The 23257-nt window shown below is 31.6% G+C and overlaps 1 protein-coding gene and 3 non-coding genes across 4 annotated transcripts; all 4 read left to right on the top strand.

Moving 5' to 3' along the window:
• LOC135950745 (uncharacterized) lies at positions 1-22192 on the top strand. The gene is made up of 5 exons (XM_065500277.1): positions 1-101; positions 21126-21167; positions 21239-21364; positions 21431-21559; positions 21623-22192. Exons 1-5 carry the CDS (start codon positions 1-3, stop codon positions 22176-22178), a joined length of 954 nt encoding a protein of 317 aa, XP_065356349.1. The 3' UTR covers positions 22179-22192.
• TRNAV-AAC (transfer RNA valine (anticodon AAC)) lies at positions 14937-15009 on the top strand. The gene has a single exon. It is a non-coding gene; the product is annotated as a tRNA-Val (tRNA).
• Positions 15853-15925, top strand: TRNAI-AAU (transfer RNA isoleucine (anticodon AAU)). Its single transcript has one exon. It is a non-coding gene; the product is annotated as a tRNA-Ile (tRNA).
• On the top strand, positions 17219-17291 carry TRNAV-AAC (transfer RNA valine (anticodon AAC)). The gene has a single exon. It is a non-coding gene; the product is annotated as a tRNA-Val (tRNA).
• Positions 22193-23257: the final 1065 nt, after the last annotated feature.

The following is a 23257-nucleotide window of genomic DNA, read 5'->3' as shown; positions in this document are numbered from 1 at the left end:
ATGTCTGAAAAGCTTGACTCTTCAAACCACAGATGCGGATTGCCTGCCAAATTAATATTTTTGTTCAATTTAAAGGCCACACAACCTCGAGCTGCCGAGACGTAAAATTTTTGATCTGATATCTGCCGAAAATCAGATTTTGGCTATTATAACCCGACAAAGTCGGATTTTCTAGATATTTGTGCACAATTTTTTCTCTAGCTTATTTTTCCATTGTGTCTACACTTTTTAAAACTAAACATAATGACTTTCAATTTATTGCAGATTAACGGTAGATTTGTTGTTAAAAACGTATGTAAATCATTTTCCGTTTTGATAACAGGGGGTGCGTACCGATTTTAAGTGGCCACTTCTTTAAATAGGATTTGTATACTTTTTTTTCCAAATTAATTAAAAAAAATCACTTTGGAAATACTTACTTATGTGTTCAGAATTATGTTAGACTATAAAAATGCTACAAATATCGAACAAACGAAACTGAACTAATTTTCTTCAAAAAATCATTTTCTGTCAAATTTGGGTAGATACCAATCCACATGAGATCAAAGTGCGTCCAATGCATCCCGCTAAAGTCACTGTTTGTTGTGGACTTTGTATGGGGGCTAGGTGAAATAATGGACCGATTTCAGCCAGTTTCAATAGGCTTGGTCCTTGAGCCGAAAAAATATGTACTAAATTTCATCGAAATATCTTCAAAATTGCGACCTGTACGCGCAGAGTTCACAAGGTTTACATGGACAGCCAGCCAGCCAGCCGACCAGACGGACGGACGGACATCGTTTAATCGACTCAGAAAGTTATTCTAAGTCGATCGGTATACTTTAAGGTGGGTGTTAGACTAATATTTTTGGGCGTTGCAAACATGGTGGTGTAGGGTATAAAAAGTTTATGCCGTACGTCCAAAGTTTTTTTTATACCCTCCAACGCCATAAGTGTTGAATGAGAGTATATATAAGTTTGTCATTCCGTGTGTTGAATGAGAGTATATATAAGTTTGTCATTCCGTGTGTAACATTGAGAAATATTCATCTGAGACCCAACAAAGTAAATTATTGATCCTTATGAAATTCGAAGTCGATTGAGCCATGTCCGTCTGTCTGTCTGTCTGTGTAAAACACGCTCACGTCCTAAATACACAAACAAACGTAGTAGAGTTGCAAGAAAAATGTTTATTATTGTCCTAAGCAGTTTGGTATTGAAAATCAGCGAAATCGGTACAGTGGAACCAAAGTTATGAATTAAAATGTGGGACAACCTCAAAAAAAATTTATAATTTTCACATATTTTTGGTCATTTTTGTAAATTTATTGCAGCTAATATCAACAAATTTTGCACTCGTTACTTTTATGATAAAAGGAGTAACTCTGGTGAAAATTATAAGAATCGGTCCATGATTTCTCCTAGCCCCCATACAAATTTCTTCCCGAAATATGGTTCTATGGTCTATAAATGCCTACTGAATAGGAATATCCATAGAAAATTCAGCAAAAATAAGTTTCGTGGTAAAAATTATATTACAAAATTTTTCGTGGATCGACCCATATTTGACCATAGGCCCCATAAAAAGTACACTTCCGAAAATCTCTTAAATAAGCATAAATGTCAGTATCAAGTTGAAATTCGGCATAAATAATCCCCATGTATACCAAAATCACTGTACCTAATTCTATGAAGATCGGCCGATAATTGGTTATAGCTCCCATATAAGGACCACTTCCGAAAAACACAATAACCTACATAAATATCTAAAAAATATCAATATCAAAACAAAATTTCAAACAGATCCGTAATTTATATTTAGAAATCATACTACAGGATTTTGTGAATATCGGTCCATATTTGACCATAGCTTCCATATAAGTTAAGTACTCATAAATATCTTTATCATGCTAAAATTCGACAAAAATAATACTCATATATGACTGTACCAAATTTTATGCAGATTGGCCGATAATTGGTCATAGCTCCCCCATAAGGCCCATTTCCGAAAAAGATATTAACCTTAAAAAATATTAAAAACATATCGATATCAAAATGAAATTACGCACAGATCAGTAATTTGCATAGATGGGGGTAGTGCACTAATTTTGCAGTTTGCACTAATACTTAGTGATAGTGCAAAATTAGTGCAATCATTTTGTTCATATTTAGTGATGAGTTGAAAATTAGCAGCCTCACTAAACATTAGTGATAGTGAGTTAAAAAATTTTGCACTCAAAATTAAATTAGTTGATTTAAAAAAATGCAATCATCAGTTTATTGCAACTTTTTTGTATGCATAGTATGATAGTAGTTTATTGCAGCCTTTTTTTTGATTGCAGGTTAAAATTTTGCACTAATTAATTGTAGTGCAGACTTTTGCACTAAATCTTCGTTTAGTGATAGTTAAAAAATGATCACTATCACTATTTTTTTAGTGCTAGTTAAGAAATAAGCATTATCACTAAAGCTGATAAAAAATAGTGCAAACTAAATTTTTTGCAATTTTAGTGAGTGATAGTGCAATGCTGATTTCAATCAACATTTAGTGCAGTAATCATACTTCTGGATTTTGTGAATATCGGTCCATATTTAACCATAGCTCCCATATAAGGTCCACTCCCGAAAATCAGTAAAATCCTCATAAATTTCTTACAAATATAGATATCAGGTTGAAATTCGAAACAAATTTATTATATTATAATTGATCATTTTTGTTCAGAACAAACAAATGAACAAGTTCGTTCTTTTTGTTCAGTTGTTCATTTCTATTCTGTGGTGTTTGACTGAACTAAGTGACTGCACTAAGTGAAAAATTGGTCTGTTAAGGTTTTTGCAGTGAACAAACGGCCTATTATTAACACAATTTTAATATAATAAAGAAAAGAAGATGATAAGATGAAAGCGTTTTCAAAAGTTTCAAACATCTATAGTAATATCAAACGATCAAATGGAATAAAGTGAATAAAAAGAACAAAATGATTGAACAAAATGACATTGTTCATTTGACTGAATTGTGCAGTTGAACTTGTTCGTTCATGAACAACCCAACTCTAAAATTTATTCAATATATACAAAAATCGATGTACCAAATTTTATGATGATAGGCCCATAATTGGTCATAGCCTCCATATAAGAACCACTTCAGGAAAACCTATACTGAACCAACATTTTACACCGATCAGTAATTTGTATCCAAGAATCGTACTACAAGATTTTTTAAATATTGGTCCATAATTCGGCATAGCTCCCATATAAGGTTCACTCCTGTTAATAGCGTTGTTTATATGAAATTGTACAAAAATAGCCCTCAAATACTTAGGACCATAATAGGTCATAGCATCCATATATTAAACCAAAATAGTACACAGATCAGTAATTTGTATTCAAAAATCATAATACTGAATTTGGTGAGTATTGGTCCATAATTGGTGACAGCTCTCATATAAATACATAAAAATCACGTTAAAATATTTTATGACAATCGAATCATAATAGGTCATAGCTCCCACATAAGTCCCACAGCCAAATATTTTGAAATTTGTCTAAATATATTTGTATACCCTTTTTATACTCTGTTTCTTCACTTCAGATTAAAAGGGAAAAATGTTGATCTAAACGTATTAACTAATTCATAAAAATATCAGTTTTAAGGTTTAAAATACAATTTAGTTAAAACACATTTTAGGCCTAAAATTGCTTTCTTATAAATTCGTATTCATAATGAGCATTTTAAGTAAACAGTATTTTAATATTATTTAAATTCTGTGATGGTAACACTATAACTTTTATGTGGCACTTCAATCATAGTGCAACAAAACAATGAAATATTAAATTGCAATATTATCGTCTATTATTGCAAATTTATAAACACTTATCTTTAAAATTCCTTTATTTTAAGATAAAATATAAAAAGAATACCTTAAAATAGGTTTAAAATTCGTTTATTTAAAACAACATTTGAATTAGGTATTTTAAGCTAAAATACGTTTATGAATACAATTTTAAGGAATTTTGCTTAAAAATGCCTTAAAATTATGTTTAAAATTTTTATGAATACGGCCGTAAGTATATAAATTGTTAAATGGGAATTTCAGTTATAAATTGCTGAATTAGATAAAATTTTTTGTACATTTGAAATGAAATATCTTCTGCGTAAACTAGTCTTTCTAACCATTGCACTATAGGTTAAATGGCTACCAAAACTGTACTAAAGTCCAATTTTTCAAATGCAAATATTGCACTTTTTTTAATGCCATTTTGTAACCAATACTCCAAATTAACTAAGTCAGCTTTTCGTTTTTGGTAAATATTAAATTAGATTTGACAACGCGCAGTCAAAGACATTGCATCATTATTACTTAATAAATTTTGTTGAAAAGCCTGTATTGCTTTCAAATTTTCAATTCCATGTTTAAATAATTTCGCGAGTTATAAACAAGAAAAATTAAAATGGAGAACAATAAACTAAGTAAGTTATGTTTTTTGTTAAAAAATGTGATAAAAGTTTTTAACTTGCATGAAATAAATCCACTTTTTTAACATAACCTTAAAAGTGCTGCGATTGTTTTCAAAATTTAACTTCGTGGAAGCTTTTAAAATTTCGGCAAAGTTCGGCAGATTAAATGAAATCAGAAATGAATATATTGAAATGCTATAAACCAATTTTCATTTACATAAAATAGCCATTTTTAGCCGTTTTCGAATAATACTATCTTTTTTAGGTTATTGTTTGAAATTTGGCTTAACGAAAATTCAAAAAAAGAAAAATTTTATGCCGTTTTCAAACATGTAGTGGACAAAATTGAAGTAAACTTATTTTCAGATGAAGTGGAGAAGCATATAACGAAAGCAATATTTTTGTTATACCCTACATCACCATAGTGGGGGAGGGTATAATGCTTTTCTGCAGATGATTGTAATGTCCAAGAATATTAGTCTAACACCCACCTTAATATGGTACATATAATTTTTTCTACCTAAGGACGAAGCCTATTTAAATTGGGTGAAATCGGTCCATTATACCACCTATCCCCCATACAAATTTCCTCCTGTAATTGGACTTTCATAAATGTTTAACTTATATAGGTATCTACACAAATTTTGCTCCAAATAAATTTTATATATACGGAATTCATGTCTAAGCTAATTTTATGATGATCGGTCCTTAATTAGTCATAGCTCCCATATAATACCCGTTTCCGAAAATAACTTTAACGTGCATAAAAATTCAACTTTCGAAAATCACTCACGAATATAAATTATTGAAATTTTAAAAGCAAATGAGACTCTTGCCCAAGTTTCTTTGCAATCTCTTTTACTTCATATTGCTGAAAAATTTTTGAGATGCAAAAAGTCGCAAAAGTAGAAGCGGAGAAGACATAGGCCCATAATCATAGTCAAACACTAAAGTCGGTTCTTTTTAGAAACAACTTTAAAATAAAAACCAGCTTTTAATTATTTTGCAATTATATTCAAAATTAAAGTGTGTTTTAAATTGAACCGACTTTAACTGGGTGCCACCTCAAATGTAGCAAATGTTTTCATACAATATACAAAAAAATATAGACAAGTGGCACCTCTGAACAGCTGACATAGAAAATTTAAAAAAAAAAAAACAAAAAATGTTAACAATAAAAGTAAAGCGAAATATAATGAAAAAAGCGAATTGTGGTGGAAAAATGGAAAAAATAAGATTAGTATAATAATTAGGATATTTTGGTTCTAATTTTATTGATAACTGTTCAATAATTGCAAAATCTCTGCCAATATCTTGTAACATAAACATTTGTGACTTTTTGTCGAACTTTTTTACTTGGTGAAGAACAGCTGATGCTGTTGTTAATGATTTAAAAACAGCTTCAGCTACTTTTATATTTATCTTGTCTATTGTAGACCTAAAGTCCACTCTTAAGTAAAGACGACTTTATTTCCCTTAAAATATACTTTATTTCTGACTATGATTGTGGGCCATATTTTTTAAGCTCCGAATTAATATTAAGCTGTACCTCAGATCCATTAATTTCCACATAATTTTTAGATAGGCGCTCACAAAACGGGAAACGTTCCACACTTCTACCAGAGGTAATTCAACTGTTATGTTGCAGTGAACCCATGGAAGAATTTCACTTTAGCCACCAAGACAATGAAATTAAGAGGACCGTTTTGATTTAAATTTACAAAATGAATTAGATTTAAGCAATTACTAAAAGTTTTAGTATAATTAAAATAAATTAATGTATTAAGTTTGCATTAGTGATTGTAAAGGGGTTAATTTTTGGTCGTTAGTGGGTTAAATTCCATTTTTTTAATAGAATTATTTTTACTTTCGAAATTCTTTAAGGTTTTGGTTTTAATACCATGATTTTGTAGTGGTTATTAATTTAGCACAGAAAAAGTAGTCATTTAACCTGTAGTGCATTGTTATATTATTTCAGTTATCATCATATTTAGATGAAGGGTATTTAATTTTCGGCACGGCCGAATGTATTACTTTTACTTGTTTGATATTGAACAGACAAATGTTCATGTCCATACTGTGGAATCTGTCAGCAGGTTTTCTATATTTTTTTGTATAGAGTGATCACTTCAACAAATGTTATTAAATGATTTAAAATTTTGTTGTTATACCATCATATTTAGGTGGAGGGTATTTAAGATTCGGCACGGCCGAATATAGTAATCTTACTTATTTTTGTTAATTTAGAAGATGATAATTGGTCTGAAATCGTTTGCCTTGATATGAGATGCTTTCCTACCTTTTGAGAGTCAGCTGCTGGCATGATAACATCAGAATCTTCAGATTCAAAGCTTTTAACTAATACATATTGGAACTGCACAAAATACAGTTTATCATGTAAACCATTATATTTACGTGTAGTAACTATTTTTGCCAGGTTTGGAGCACATTCCCAAGAACGATACTATTTTGATTTTTTGACATCATTAATCGACTTCAACATCAATATTTATAGTTGTTACTTGCAATTGTAGAGTACACAATTTTCGAATTATACCACTTCATTTCCTAAGTTATTTCTAATGTATTTGTTGTTAAAACTAACTACAATTTATATCTAAATTTTTTATTTATTTTTTTGGAAAAAGAGATGAAAGATGACAACAACAACTATGAAGGGTTCTGATAAAATAGCAGCATCTCTGGGTAATTTTAGGCACTTGATACATGAGTAACACAACTGCGGAATAAGCAAATATTGATTTAGCTAAATAAAGGTAACAACGGCGACTATTTATTATCTTTATTAAATAGAAAACAGTATTAAAAACATAATATAATAACAATAATGAATTAGAAAACAACAGAAAATAAAATAGTAAAAATAAACCCATTTACAGTTGAGATTAAAAAAAAATGTTGCACGTTTCTTTAGCAACAGATACAAGTATCTACAATTATTAAACGAAGATCATGATGAGTTTCAAACTTGCTGTGTTGTTGTTATAAATAAAATAATTATTGTACCTATAATAATGATGATAAATACTGTATCGTTTCATATTTGTTCTCGTTGTTATGGTATTGTTTTATTTGTTGAAAATTAAATTGTTTATTAGTTTGTTTTATTCTCAAGGAACTTGCTGTTTTTTTTACAATAAAATGCACAATGAATGATTGCACTTGTACACAGAACATAAACACAACTGGAGGAATGGAATAGTTATTACTATTAAGATTGATTTGTCCAAATTAGGTTATCTGTCACATAAAAATCAGAACAACTCTTATCATATACATTGTAAAATTGTATACAAATTCATAACTTTTTTATACAATTTAAAAGATAACATATTTAATAAATACATGATATTTTTGCTCTTCACTGTTTTATAACTTTTTTTTGCATTTATTTGTAATTCAAATATAAATTTACATAAACATTTTGTATGTAATTTCAAGTTCAATTTCATTGAAATTTCTGTTAAGAATAAATATTTGTATTTCTTTCACTTTTAAATAAATAGTGGCCTTAAATTTATTAATATAACTTTTCAAACAGAATGTTTTTAAAAATAATTTTCTAATAGTACTTATCCTAAGCAGAGATTGCATTGTAGAAAAATTATGAAACTGCAAAATTAAATTCAACATCTAACAAAATCAATAAATATATGTATAGCGTAAAATCACATTGATACTATTCTTGAAAAATTAAAATTTTCTGTCAAAAACGTGACAGCTGATAGTTTAGGGTTAATAAAAATTTACAATGGCAACACGGCTACGTAGAGATTTGACAATAGAAGTGACATCGTAATATTTCGGCGTTGACTAAACGTAATGCCGTAGTGATTTATAAAATTTTATATTTTTTGTTACGCGTTCACAACAGCGTTGGTGAAGCGTTTAACGCAAGTGATTTACAAAATTAGGGCCTAAGATTTTCCGAGAGAACAACGCGTTTTCTTTGTTGAACAGCATTTCAAACTAAATTAAAGTTTTTCGGTCAAAGTTCGTTCTCGATATCTCCACATGATAACAGCGATCTTTCGGTGGGTTAAATTATGTATATTGATATGGAAGCAATGTGGTTTCACCAAGACGGAGCCCATGAAACAATTAAGTAACTATGACGCATGTCCTGGTCGTACACTATCTTGTTTCGGTGATCAGAATTGGCCCCTAGATTATGTGACTCAACACCATTGAATTTCTTTTTACGAAGTTATTTGAAGTCAATGGTATATGCCCACAATCACCCATGCATTTAAGGAGGAGCGAAAATTGTAGAATGAATTCCATAGAGACCATCACATTGAGAAGTTTAAGGGAAGTGAAGAGGAGTAGTTGTATGTGCTTCTTGGTATACATACACTGGTGCATATTCCTATAAACGCAGTTATTTTTTTTCTGTATTTTTGTTATATCTTTGTTGTTTCCATCCAAAAGCTAAATTTAACTTTTTTAATGAGAGACAATTTAACGGTACTTTTTGAAAGTAAACAAGTTTTTTTTCTTATTCTTGTTGTTTTCCTTAATTATGCGATCAAATGTTTTTGGTGCTATTTTAAGTGGAACATTCGTATAAACGCAGACGTGATATTTGTTTTTAAAAAAGTTACCAAAAATAAAATATTATCAATTTTAGTTTTTTTTTTCAACCAAAGGTACGTTTCTAATAGTAACATCTCAATTTATTTCAACGGTTTCTATTTGAATCAATAAATTTCATCACTTTTAAAGATGTCCAAGGGAACTTTTTTGTCCGATCAAGAAAAGATTCCAATTAAATTTTTTCACGACCAAGGATCTTCCAATAGAGAAATTGGACGTAAAATCGATCGTTCGGAAAGTGTGGTGCGAAATTTCTTCAAATTTCAAAGGTCAAAATTATGGAGTTCGCAGACCTACAAAGGGAAATACAAAACTAACAAGAACACAACTTTATCTAATAAAACAAGAAGCAACCCGCAAATTGAATTCCACACAAATAAAGAATAAATTGAATTTACCAGTGACTTCCAAATACGTTGCACACATTCAAACGATGTAAACATAAAATGGAAAAAGCCGAAATGTAAACCAATGTTAAAAAAGCTCCATAAAGAAAATCGTCTAAAATTCGCAAGAAAATATATGAAATGGACAGATGAGTGCAAAAAAGTAAATTTCTCTGACGAAAAATAAATAATTTAGACGATCCTGACTCATACTCATGCTATTGGCACGATTTGAGATCAAACGATGTTCGGATGTCAAAACGTAATTTCGGTGGTGGCAATGTTATGGTTTGGGCAGCGTTTTCTGCAGTTGGCAAGTCGAAAATATGTATTGTTACGACAAAAATGAATAGTGCGATTTATAACGAACTGTTGGAAGATGCTCTTCTCTCATTTATGGATGAAAAAATGGATGAAGATTGCACATTCCAACAAGATAATGCTGCAATCCAGGTTTCTAAGCAATCTAAATCTTGGTTTAATGAACATAACATTGCTCTGTTGGACTGGCCGACTGGGACTGTTGGACTGGGCCATGTATCCTCTGTGGGGATACATGGCCCTTAAAATTTATGCAAATAATGCCCAGAATGAAAGCATAATGACTGTGACAGAGCAGAAACTAAGAATTAAACAAGTCTGGGAGGAAATTTATTCCGATCTGCTTAAAAATAGTGGAATCAATGCCAGACCGTATTTTTGAAACAATCCATAACAAAGGATCATCCACACATTATTAATAATGCTACAGTGGCTCATAAATTAAAGTGCGTTTATAGCAAAATACCCTTAAAAATGGCTGTTAATCTCGAAAATTAATAAGAAAATATTTATGTTGAGAATATACATTGTTCTAAAAAAAACAAAGAAGAAGAAAATAAACAAAAGTGTAAAGTGGTTGTGAAAGAAAGCCAAGGGAGATGAAAGCTGGGTGCACTTCCAAATATTGTGAACCATTTTCAACTCGGCATTGCTCCCTCTTTTCCAAAAGTGTGAGAAAATAAATATTTTCTTGTTGCTGGCAAATGTCGTGGGACCAAAATTTATGTTACTAACAGAATATGTTCCATCAAGAAATGTTCATAAGAAATGAGAACATCCACAGAGATCTAGAAGTACCATTGATAAATGATGAATTCAAAAGGGTCCGTGAAAAGTACATCAAAAAGATGCAAAGCCACACGAATCCGCTTTCTAGACTTCTAGCTCAGAGCCAGACGCAGTCGAGGCTTCGTAGAGCTTATCAGCCAATAATGAATTAATGCTCTGTTAGCGAGTAATTAGATTTAATTTAAAATTTGAATACTTATTGTTAGGTCTAAGAAAATAGGGCAGATTCAATAATTAATAAAAAAGTAAAAAAAATGTTCCATCAAGATGCGAACATTTACAAAATTATATTTTTTGAACAAAAAAACTGCTCGTCTGCAAAAATGCAGTAAAATGTTTTTTTCAACCTTAGGATTATCAGAATCGGGGGTTAGAAAATGGGTGAACTCCAGTGAATTACATGTTACACCAATTGGTCCGGCACACCAACAAATTTTGAGAACCAAAGCCAAAAGTAATATCAACCAAGGAAAAAGTTACGAAACACGGTTAAATTATTTATATAAATTGCTAGACGATGTACCAGTGCTAGAGTCTCATTACCGACATCAACACACAACCAAATTGTACTTTAAGACTAATTTTAAATCTTCCAAAAACGTATATGAGTACATATATATATTCTCAGGAATGCGAGACATGAATATTTTCTAAGATTCATGGATGTTTTAAAAAAACTTAATTATTCTATTTTCAAATCCAGAAATGATATGAGTGACACTTGCATTTCATATGAATCAAAAAATATTTCACAGGAACATTTGATAGTCACAGAAATAAAATTGACAGTATGAGAGAAGAAAAATTAAATGATATAGAAAGTGCTAAGGCTGGTTTATGCCTACTTTTATGTATAGACATGCACGCTGTAAAACTTATTCCATAGTCGAATGCAAATGCTTCATATTACAAAATTAAATTGCAAGTTCATTACCTTACTATTTATAATATCGTCTCTCATGAATCTGACAACCATGTCTGGGATTAAACTGAAGGAAACCTTGTTGCATCGACTTTCACCACTATTCTAATCAAACACATAAGAAACGAAATCCTTCATACGACAAATTTTCATCATATTATATACTCAGACGGATGCTTTTACCAAAATCGGAATGTGTTGTAATCCAATGCCAAAATTTGTTCGTTTTCCAGACACATTTGTGTAACATAAAAATTCACTGGAATTCATCCAGTGTTGAAAAAAAAACATTACTATTGAACATAAATATTTAATACTAGGACATACACAAATGGAGTGCGATTGAATTCACTCTCTTATTCAACGAAAAATAAATAAGAAAATAAATTTACCTCACAACTAGTGGAAAAGATTCTCGATAATATACGAGCTGTTCCAATGCGATACTCATTTAAAGTTAAACAATAAATTTATTTAAAAAGTTAGGTAAACAATCTGGATACCATTTATTTTAAAACAGATATTAAAGAAGATTATATGGTTCTTTAACAGAGGGCTGACAAAAAATCAGAATTTACCCAACCTAACCCCTTGCATCCTGAAAGAATAAAAATTTCCAAAAATAAATGGCAGTATTTGCAGGATCTAACTGTCATTATTTTTATGATAATATAAAACAAAATAATTCCTTATTCAAATGGAATGTCTATTATTTTTTATATTTTGAATTGAATTATTTAGGTTTTGTTTTAATTATATTTTGTATATTTGAATTAAAAAATTAGAAATTAAATATTTAAAATTAATCCGTCAAACATACAACATTTTATAAAAATTGTACTTAAGTATTTAAAATCTTAAACGGTTATTTAGAGTAATCATATTTAACGTTCTCTCAAGTTCAAGATCTCTGTCAATTTTGAGTGGACTATCTTTATACCCCCTACAACCAAAAGTTGTGAATGCGGGATATACAATATAAGTTTGTGATTTCGTGTGTAACATTGAGAAATATTTATCTGAGTCCCAAGAAAGTTTATATAAATTCTTGAGCCTTATGAAATTCTAAGGGCCATTATTACAACTTGCCGTTATAGTTAAAGGTAACTTTAAGCAATAGAAAAAGATAACTATAACGGCAAGATGTAATAATGGCCCTTAGAATTTCATATTTTCTTATTATTTATTTTTCGTTGAATAAGAGAGTGAATTCAATCGCACTCCATTTGTGTATGTCCTAGTATTAAATATTTATGTTAAATAGTAATGTTTTTTTTTCAACACTGGGTGAATTCCAGTGAATTTTTATGTTACACAAATGGGTCTAGAAAACCAACAAATTTTGGCATTGGTTAACAACACATTCCGATTTTGGTAAAAGCATCCATCTGAGTATATAATAATAATAACGGCCCTAAGTCGATTGACCTATGTTCGTATGTCTGTGTAAAACACTCTCAAATCTAAACGAAAAGCCTGTCAAATGTATAAGTAAATTAAAGAACACTTTTAGATGGCCATTATGTACTTATATGAACTTAAGTAATATTTACTCATTGTTGCATATTTATGTATTACTAGGATCGCCTAAGTGTACCACAAAAAAACGTGTGGCCTAGAGTAGAAACATAAAGAGCCCAATTATGAATAAAAATTCCCCGGGAGTTTTTCCCCTTTTCTCATTTTTCCTATTCAAATTCAATGGGAAAAAACTCCCGGGGAACAAACTCCCGCGGAATTTTTTATTCACAATTGGGCTGAAAACTTCCGCATTTTTTTGTTGGTGATGCTGCCTTCCCTTTAGGTATAAATTTGATGCGCCCTTACCCCGGTGTGTTGTTGCCAAATGATAAAGAGGTGTTTAACAAAAGGTTATCAAGAGCTCGCCGTACAATTGAAAACGCGTTCGGGATGTTAGTATGTCGCTGGCGAGTTCTATTAACTACTTTGCACTTATTTCCGCAAAATTGAATTAATTATGTACTGTGGGGTGGACCTTATTTTCCACTTTTGTTTTGTTTGTTATGATACATTTTTATTAAACTATTGGACTATGTCTATAACGAAAATAATATATGTATTAGGGTGGGTCAGTTTGTTCGGGTGAGAAAAACCGTGACAGACGCATAGCAAAATCGGAATCTACACAAAATTCTAAGAAAATTACAAGAAACTATGGGTCCCGCTCCCGCCAAGAGACATACAAATTTAAGATTTGTTTTTAAAAATGACTTAACTGTGTATTTTGAAGACTCTCAGCGGGAGCTAGGTTTTGATTTTAGACCCATAGTTTCTTCTTGTAATACATATTACCGTCGCGGAGCGAGAACCCTTCAAAAACATTAATGACTGTAAAAACGTCCACTCCGGCATGTAGCTCATTCCACTACCTGATGAAGCTTCCAACCTATTTATTTTTTTGCAGAACCTTTCACGGAGAAGTTTCCACCGGTGTTTACAGTCTACGGCTTTAAATTCACTGCAGTAAGAAAATTAGTTAAGCAAATAAAACAAGCATTACAAATACTTTACTTACCACTTTTTGTACATGCTTGTGCTATTTGACACCATGATTTTTCCTTAACGTTCTTATTGTAGGAGAAAGCGTCAGCCTTATCATATAAACACTTCCTTTTTTCCACATTTTCAATTAAATTAAATATGAAAGAATTATCGCCCGCGCCTTCCATTTTTTAAAATAAATAGTTTGTTACACAAATATTTGAAATAACAGCTTAAGCAAATGACATTTGACGAAACTTGAAGAAAAGTTTCATTAAGTACATTATAGTTTGTCACATACGTTTTATATGTTCATTAGGGATATAACTAATTTTGGTGAAATATTTGGCATACCACTACGTGGTGGCCAATGTTGTATAAGTAATGAAAATCAGTTTTTAGGTCATTTGGAATCAAAAACATCACGCACCAACTACAATTTCTAAAATAAACCAAATTGTTTTTTCTCTGAAAAATTATTAAATTAATTTCATATTTTTTTTGCATGTGTGAGAGATATTTCCCTTATTTAAAAATTATCTTTGCAAAAAATGTCAATTGTTATATACTTAATGTACATACATATGTATTCGCACAGTTGGTTAAGCTGACATAAGCTAGTGTTCGGTGAATAAGGAGCAATTCGTAGCGTAGTTTATGTAAATTTGTGCCGTTCTTTTTTTCAAATCCTCATTCAATCGATCAAGCTTAGCCTTTATTTGAGTTTTGGGGTTTTCCGCATTGTCCCCTCAAGTCACGTTAGTGTGCTATCAATGGCTGTCAAATACAAACTAAATGACGCAGCTTGTTCAAATTGTGACAGGATGTCTGCTGGCTGGAGGTGTCACGGACTTATTGACCCGCTCTTGTAACATTTTTGTTTTTTCATTGTACAAAATATATTCTTCTTTCGCAAGCAGAAATTGGTGCAACATCAGGAGACGTATAGGACTGCATAACGGTTTCCGTGGTGTAGTGGTTATCACATCCGCCTAACACGCGGAAGGCCCCCGGTTCGATCCCGGGCGGAAACAAGAATTATTTTTTATTATTTAATTGTTTAAAAGTTTTGTCTCCCTACTTGATTATATATAGTAAGTTCGGGTATTGTGGACTATGCGTCTAATGTGGACCAGTGTCTTTTTTCAGAACCTGTTGAAGATATGGTAACACTGCTTTGGCGTACGTTTTACCGTTTGTTTGAAACGACAATTGCACATGTACTTTCATGAGTAATTGATATGTTGGGTTTTTATTCTTGTATTGAATTAATGCCCAAGTAAGAAACAAAATTTGGTACAGTTACTTGGTAGAATTTAATGTTTGGTTGTTTTATATAATTAAAGTGGACACTTAGTTTTGCATATAATTGGTAATTATTTAAGCACATTTTGATTATTAGGTAAAAATAATTGTTTACCACTGTAACCCAAGTTCGTGTAATGTGGACTACTTAAATTACTTGATTATGTACTATTGGTCCATATTACCCGACAATAACTATGTACTTTGTAAGCAATCTAAGCCAAGAACGCGACTTTTTAGTTTGTATTAATAAAAATATATTGAAATTTAATCATTCATGATTAGCTGGTTCATGAATTTTATGTATTAAACACTAGTCCACATTACCCTCATATAGTGGTCCACATTACCCTCCAATTTTTTTAATGCTGGTTTTTGGGTTCCTTACAATATTTTCACATAAAATTTTTATCCTTTGACGGAACAAATTTTCAACTGTAAAAACAATTAGATAATACATTAGCCAATTTATTTCTTCACAAATTTTTGATTATGAGAAATGTCTTTTAGTGTTTTTCAAAATACCATTAGTCCTCCGGTCAGTATTTTCATGGGCATTGATATAAACAAAGGTTTCCGTGGTGTAATGGTTATAACATCCGCCTAATACGCGGAAGGCCCCCGGTTCGATCCCGGGAGGAAACATTTGGTATATATTTTTTAACTTTAGTACACAACACTTAGGGCCATTATTACAACTTGCCGTTATAGTTAAAGGTAACTTTAAGCAATAGGAAAAGGTACCCTTAAAGGTGGCACTACGAACAAAGTTCCCAATGAACAAAGTCCCCAATCCGAAAATGAATTGAAACCCCAAAATTGGGGACTTAATTCATTATGAATTAAAACCCAAAAGTTCAACTTTTTGCATTGCCGCAATGGTTTTCTCCTATGGGGTGTATCAAAAACCGGCTTCGCCCAGAAAAATTATTTTTGCAAAAAAAACTTTTCTGAGCGAAGCCAGTTTTTGGTACACCCCAGAGGAGAAAGCCTTTGCGCCCGGCCGAAGGCCGGCAATGCAAGACAACTTTTCTGAGCGAAGCCAGTTTTTGATACACCCCAGAAAAGGAAACTTTTGCGCCCGGCCGTAAGCCGGCAATTCAGAACAACTTTTCTGAGCAAAGCCAGTTTTTGATACTCCCCAGAGGAGGAAACCTTTACGCACGGCCAAAGGCCGGCAATGCAAAACAACTTTTCTGAGTGAAGCCAGTTTTTGATACACCCCAGAGTAATTTCATTATGAATTAAATCCCCAATTTTAGAAATGAAATAAATCCCCAAAAAATTAACTAAGTCCCTAAATTTCGTTGTTGGTTTTTTCTATATAAAATTTTGGGGTTTTAATTCATTTTCGGTTTGGGGACTTTGTTCATTGGGAACTTTGTTCGTAGCGCCCTTAAAGGTAACTTTAACTATAACGGCAAGTTGTAATAATGGCCTTAGATTATTATATCCCATTTCTTGCGAATACGTCTAACTTGTATAGGCAATTAATCTGAAGGGATTACATCTCGTTCAGTCTTGATTGTAAAGAAACTTTATATCTTTGAGTTGCATACAAAATTGGTCCATCGCACAACATTTTGAATAATTTTGTTTTGTAATAGTTTCCCTGGTATAGTGGTTATCACATACATCTAACACGAGGAAGGCCCCGGTTCGATCCCGGGCGGAAACAGTTAAATTTTTGTAGATTTTTTTTCTGCTGATTATCCAGTTATTATATTCTAAGCAAAAATCAGTATCAATTTAACTTTAGATTTCAAATAATAAACAGTGAGAAACTTTTAATTAACATTACCAAAGCTTTTTGCAAAGCTTCAAAAAGGGTGGTAAATTTAGTTGCATGTTTTATTGCATCTTAAGTGGTGTCGTTTTAATTCGAAATAGGTTTTCATTGATTAAACCAGTTTTTTTTGTGAACTTTTGCGACTATAAGTTTTCGTGGTGTAGTGGTTATCACATCCGCCTAACACGCGGAAGGCCCCCGGTTCAATCCCGGGCGGAAACAGTAATATATTTTGTTTCCTAACAATATACAAACGACTGAATAAGGATATTCTAGTAGTAACACCAGTATATTTTCTGCAATTCTCATTATATTTAGGTGGATGGTATTCAAGATTCGTCACAGCCAAATATAGCACCCTAACTTTTTCATTCCAAGGTTTAATCCTTATTTAACTAGCCTATTTAAATATGTATGTATATAAATTATATACATTTTCGACTTATTTTCTTAAAATTTTAATTCTAAAGAACTTAAACTTTAAGAAAATAAACATCATCTGCAGTTATTAAGAAATATTTTCCAACAACGTTTTCAAGCGAAATTCTTAATTACTCTTTCTAATGCACTATTCATAAATAACGTTGTAGGCCCTATTCAAATACTCGTAATTATAAAATATGTTTTCATACACCAACATCCACGGTTCGTTTATCTCTTCATCTAAATGTGTTTGCACAAAGTTTCGTTATCTTTGATCTAAAATTGTGTAAATCAAAAAGAAATTCGTACAAATATTCTTAATGTTAATCTTATTTACGAACATTTTGCACAACATATGAAAAAGAAACCCAATTTTTGGTTTTTTACTGTTGGTATAACGCGTAATTCTTTATTAATACTGGTAGAATTGTGACGCGAAAAGGGGTTTTGTACCAACCTAATTTAATTTTATGCACCCAACAAAACTAAATTAGTAGCGGCTACCCAATAAAACAGAGAACGAAATGAGAGCGAAAACTATATTACATTATGGGAGCGATTATCATATTTTATTATTGAAAACGATATTGTCATAACATCTTTTTCAAATATTTTGCATCCAATAAAATAAATAATTTCATGGAAAAACGATATTGTAAGGAAAGGAATTTAGTTCGTAAATACAATCGTTTATGATACGATAATCATATCCTTATGACAGTTATAATATCGTTTGGTTTATTGGTTACTCTGTCAGATGATGTGTGTTTAATTTTGGCAAACACTCCAATTTTCCATTTCTCTTAGAAATATTAAATTTTTGAAAAAAAATATTACATTCAATTGGGAATTTCTCCTAATTATTCTACGTATTTAATGATTTTGGAAACAATCTACAGTGACTCTCATTAATATTCGGTGTTTTTATTCGAGTTATTAAAAGTCAACAAAATTAATAGAAAACAATCAGCCCTATTATGAATAAAAAATTCCGCGGGAGTTTGTTCCCCGGGAGTTTTTTCTCATTGAAATTGAATAGGAAAAATGAGAAAAGGGAAAAAACTCCCGCGGAATTTTTATTCATAATTGGGCTGAATAAAAAACCGGTGATATTAATTTTTGTTATTCATAAGACATATTAAGAGATCAAAAAAATCTTATTTCAGAATTCTGAATATTGAACAGACAAAACATAAATAAAAACAAAAACAAAAAAACTTAAATAATTTGCACTTCATTAATATTCGTTAATAGCACATATAACACTAGCTGAACCCGGTCCGCGTTGCTGGCCTTTGGAAAACATCTGTTTTATATTGCATCTCGATTTTAATATACAGTGTCAGACAAAGTCGATAACCAACCTGCAATGTTAATACATGTAGAGGCATTTCGGCTGGTTCCAATGAATTAAAAAATTCAGTATGGAAATTTCTTATTCATGCACCTAATATGCAAGAGTAAACAAAATTGTTTATCACAGACCGAAAATCAAAAATCTGACTTTACACTGTTACCCAAAAGGCTTTTCTGAAGATTCCGTGAAAATTTCATCAAAATCGGTCCAGCCATTTTTGAGTCCATACGGAACATACATAAACACATAAATATCGAAAATCTGACTATACAGTATTACCCGCTGGGCTATTTTGAAGATTCCCAGAAAATTTCATCAAAACCTGTCCAGCCGTTTTTTGTATATATAGATGTCATTATCGGTATAATGTAAACATTTGATTATGCCACGCCCTTCCGCCCACAGACCGAAAATCAAAAATCTTACTTTACAGTGTTAACCGCCTGGCTGTTCTGAAGGTTCCCTAAAAATTTCATCAAAATCGCTCCAGCTATTTTCAAGTTCATACAACATACAAACCTCCATTTTTATTCTTTTTTTCTCCATTACCCCACTTGGGGGCATTTGGCTTCCACAAAGCATCTCCATCTTATACGAATTGTTGCTGTTGTTTTTTCGAGTATTTCCCATGTAATTATTGGAGTATCGTGCGTCTCCATGTACGATATTGCCATTAGATCCATTGTTATTGTTTGTATCAGTTTAAACAGTTGTTGTTCCAGATGTATATACATGTATGATATTGCCATAAGGATTCAATCGATTGTTATTATTGCCTTGTGTCAGTTTCGTTAATATTTGTTTGTTCCAGCTAAGTAGATGATTGCTCTGCTCTAGCTGGTCTAGAATAATGGTAGTGACATCTGTCGTTGCCTAGAAACAATGCCCTCTGTGTATTTGGTGTAGTGGAGGGGAACCTTGCTGAACTTTGATTCCTACCTTAATCAAAGATCAAGGTAGGAATAAAGCAACCACTCACGAACAACGTGGGCTTTATGCTTAGGGTTGTTGTCCTAATACAATTAAAAAATTATAGCAATTTCGATTAACTTTCGATTACACTTCTTCCTTCACTATTGGAGCAATATTTGTTTCTTTTAACTGTTAATTCGGCTTCCGCCATACCATAGTTTTTACATCACTTCCAAATAAGTTAAATTTGGGGCAATACGGCCGTTGAACCCTTATTTACTAATGGCGTGACTTATTGTTGCTTCTGAAACTGTCTTTCCAAATTCCGCCTTAACTTCAGTAACAATTTTGGGGGCACCTAAGCGTGGGTTAGCCTTGATTTTTCTAACAAAACGGAGCACTTCCATCTCGGTAAGCTTTTTTGGCTGCCCAGTTTGTTTTTTTAAATCAATTCGATCCTGGTTTTTATATCTTCGGAAAATGTCACCGACAGTATTTGGCTTCATATTCAATATTTCAGAAATATTTTTTTCCTTTTTCGTAATGAAAATCAATAATTTTCTTAGCTCTAACGACGTATTTTTTCCCTTACGAACCATCGCGGCTTTTAGACAAAAAAAAACTTGAGAATGACAATGTTTATTCAGCTAACATTATTTGTTTGATGTTAATTAATGGGTGTATCCCAATTTTACAAATAATTTATGTAAATATGCAGATTTACAGCGGGTAATTTTATGGTAAAACTAAAAAACCGAATATTAATGAAACATACATTACTGTAGTATTTTAGTTTCTTATTATTTTAAAATAGATTCACCTAGTATTAATTAAAACCAATTAGTGAAAAGTGAGCTCTAAATATATAACTTTAAGTAAAAAAAATAAACATTAACAAGATGTCATTATATTCATTGAGAATTTTCGGATTTCAGAAACTGATATAAAAAAACGAATATTAATGAGAGTCACTGCATGTAACATTATTTTTAAATAATAAAACAAGATTTTGTGCCATGCTCATATTTTATTACTTGCAGATGTAATGTTTACCAGTAAAATTTAGCACCTGCTTACCTTTTTAAACCGTGGATATTTTTCGGATATTTTCAAAATATAAATCCATAGATTCTAGAATATTAAAGTTAATGTATATTTAATGTGTGTCGCTGCAGGTAAAAAAGTAATTAAGCATGCATGGTAAAATATATAGAAAAATAAACAGGTAACTAATTGTCAAAGGTATTTAAAGATGTACAATATGTGAAAATAATTTAGTTTAAACCAAAGTTTGCTGTGATTAAGACGACAATGAAACGCTCAATATTTCAAATATTTACAATTTCTTTCATTCTATTTAATAGTTTGCAAATTTGCTACAGTGCCCCGAACAAAATCCAGGGAAGGTAAAGACTTTCGCAAATCTAATTATGAATATGCAGAAATAGTTAACAGGAAATTCTTTATTCTACTTTAGATCATTAGCGGATAATTATACAGTGCTAACCGATGATGTTAAATGGTTCTTTCGAGGTGTGAGTAATATTGCCGGCACAATTGAACAAATGCTACCAAATGTTACTGCTAACGATGTTAAAACTAGGTAAATAAATATACAATCACTGTAAATACCAACATTGAAATTAAAAATCTGTTGCTTTTATTTCAGAACATTTTCTGAAAATACCCGTGTAACATTTTTAATGGGTCTACGTCATTTACTGGTGGGTGTTCGAGAAATATCGATGACATTTGAACAAAGCTTCAAAACCGATCACATTAAGCAGCTGCATCAATTGTAAGTTAACTTTTTAATTGTATATCACATATAATTTTCATAACAAATAACTCTCCTTTTCAGGAAAAATGCTACCAATTTTGTTAACGATATAGTTGGCGCCATGAAAATGTGGTTCAGTCAAATAAGAGCTCTAGTAGTGCATCTCATACATCTTTATAATCGCTACATACCAGAGGTGCTCTTTGGCAAATGTGTTGGTAATTACTTAGTTTCGGCATATCCTGATCGTTCCTATTACGAATATCCGTTTATAATTTTATCGGAAATGTATTCGAGCATTATAACCACAACAACGACAACTGAAACATCGGAATTGTCAACTGAATTACCTCTAATCGATAATGATTTAAATATGGAGCAAAATGAAATATCTCACTCCGATGTGGATGATTATAACACGTCCTATGGCTCAAAATCACCAAGACAATTGTCTGTCACGTCTACGGAAGCTGCTTCGAATTCTGAAAGCTTTTTCGATTTTAGTTCTGTGCTGAACGAAAGTAAAGATAAAATAATTGAAAATGCTGTTAACCAACAGTCGTGGCAGATTTGTTTGAAAATGTATACAGCCGAAAGCATTTCACGTTCCCTGAAAAGTTACTTCCTAGGTTTATAAAAAATGTGTGTACTATTGATATTATGGAAATAAAATAAATTTTTAACATTTAATAAAAAATTTAATTTACGTATTCTAACTCATAATGTATGTATGATTTTTTGTAACTGAATTTTGAACCAGTTCTCGTAGCCCAAATAGGCTGAAATTTGGAATTCATCCATATACCTGATGACAAGTGTCGCTCAATATCACAATTCCCGAGCACTCGGGATATGGCAAGCAAATTCTGCTGGCGTTACTTTGATACATATACACTATAAGCTTACTTGTGTGTTGTCTTATAATGACCCAGCAGTTAAGCAAGTAGTCAATGTATCCCTTAAAGACAGTAATTGCCACAAATGTCTTACCACTTGGCTGACTCCAATTTATATATTTTGGTCATTTGACACGTGTGTGCATTTTTTAGTGCAGAGAGAAGACAATTGGTTACTTTATACATTCCAAGTAATCTAGCGTGAAGACAATTGATACTTAAGTGTCTCTAAGTAATCTGAAGTGTAGTCACTTTAAACGTTTTGTGAGTAATTCGTACAAACTGGTTTTATACAAATTGTGTTGATATTATTCTCATACAGTTTATTTTTGCTTAAGTATACTGATATCCCATGTAACATAGCATGAAGTCAATAGTCACTTTAGTGTCTCTTAGTAACATATGGTGAAGTTATTTCAAACTGTTTTTGTACTGCACTTTATTTTACCCACCAGAAGCGTTGACTACTTTCGATCAGCTATCAGATATTCACATTGTAATCAAAAGGGTGTTAAGCATTGACTACTTTCGATCAGCTATCAGATAGTCACATTGTATTCAAAAGGGTCAATTGACCCCCTGCTTAGGACAAGCACGTGTTAAAATACTAGTCACGTAGCTGATAAAGTAACCAGTTACAAATCTAGTAAGGTAACTGACGCTATGTAACAAGTATGTGAATCCAACGCGTTGCCTACTTTGGACCAGCTATAAGACAGTCTCAATGTAATCAAAAAGAGACAATTAACCCCCTGCTTAGGACATGCCCGTGTTAAAATGACTAGTCACGTGGCTATTGAAGCAACTAGCTCCCACCCTA

This window comes from Calliphora vicina, chromosome 2 (genome assembly GCF_958450345.1).
Source record: "Calliphora vicina chromosome 2, idCalVici1.1, whole genome shotgun sequence".
Lineage (NCBI taxonomy): Eukaryota > Metazoa > Arthropoda > Insecta > Diptera > Calliphoridae > Calliphora > Calliphora vicina.
Note: the sequence above shows the minus strand (reverse complement) of the source record. Positions and strands in the feature narration are given on the sequence as shown.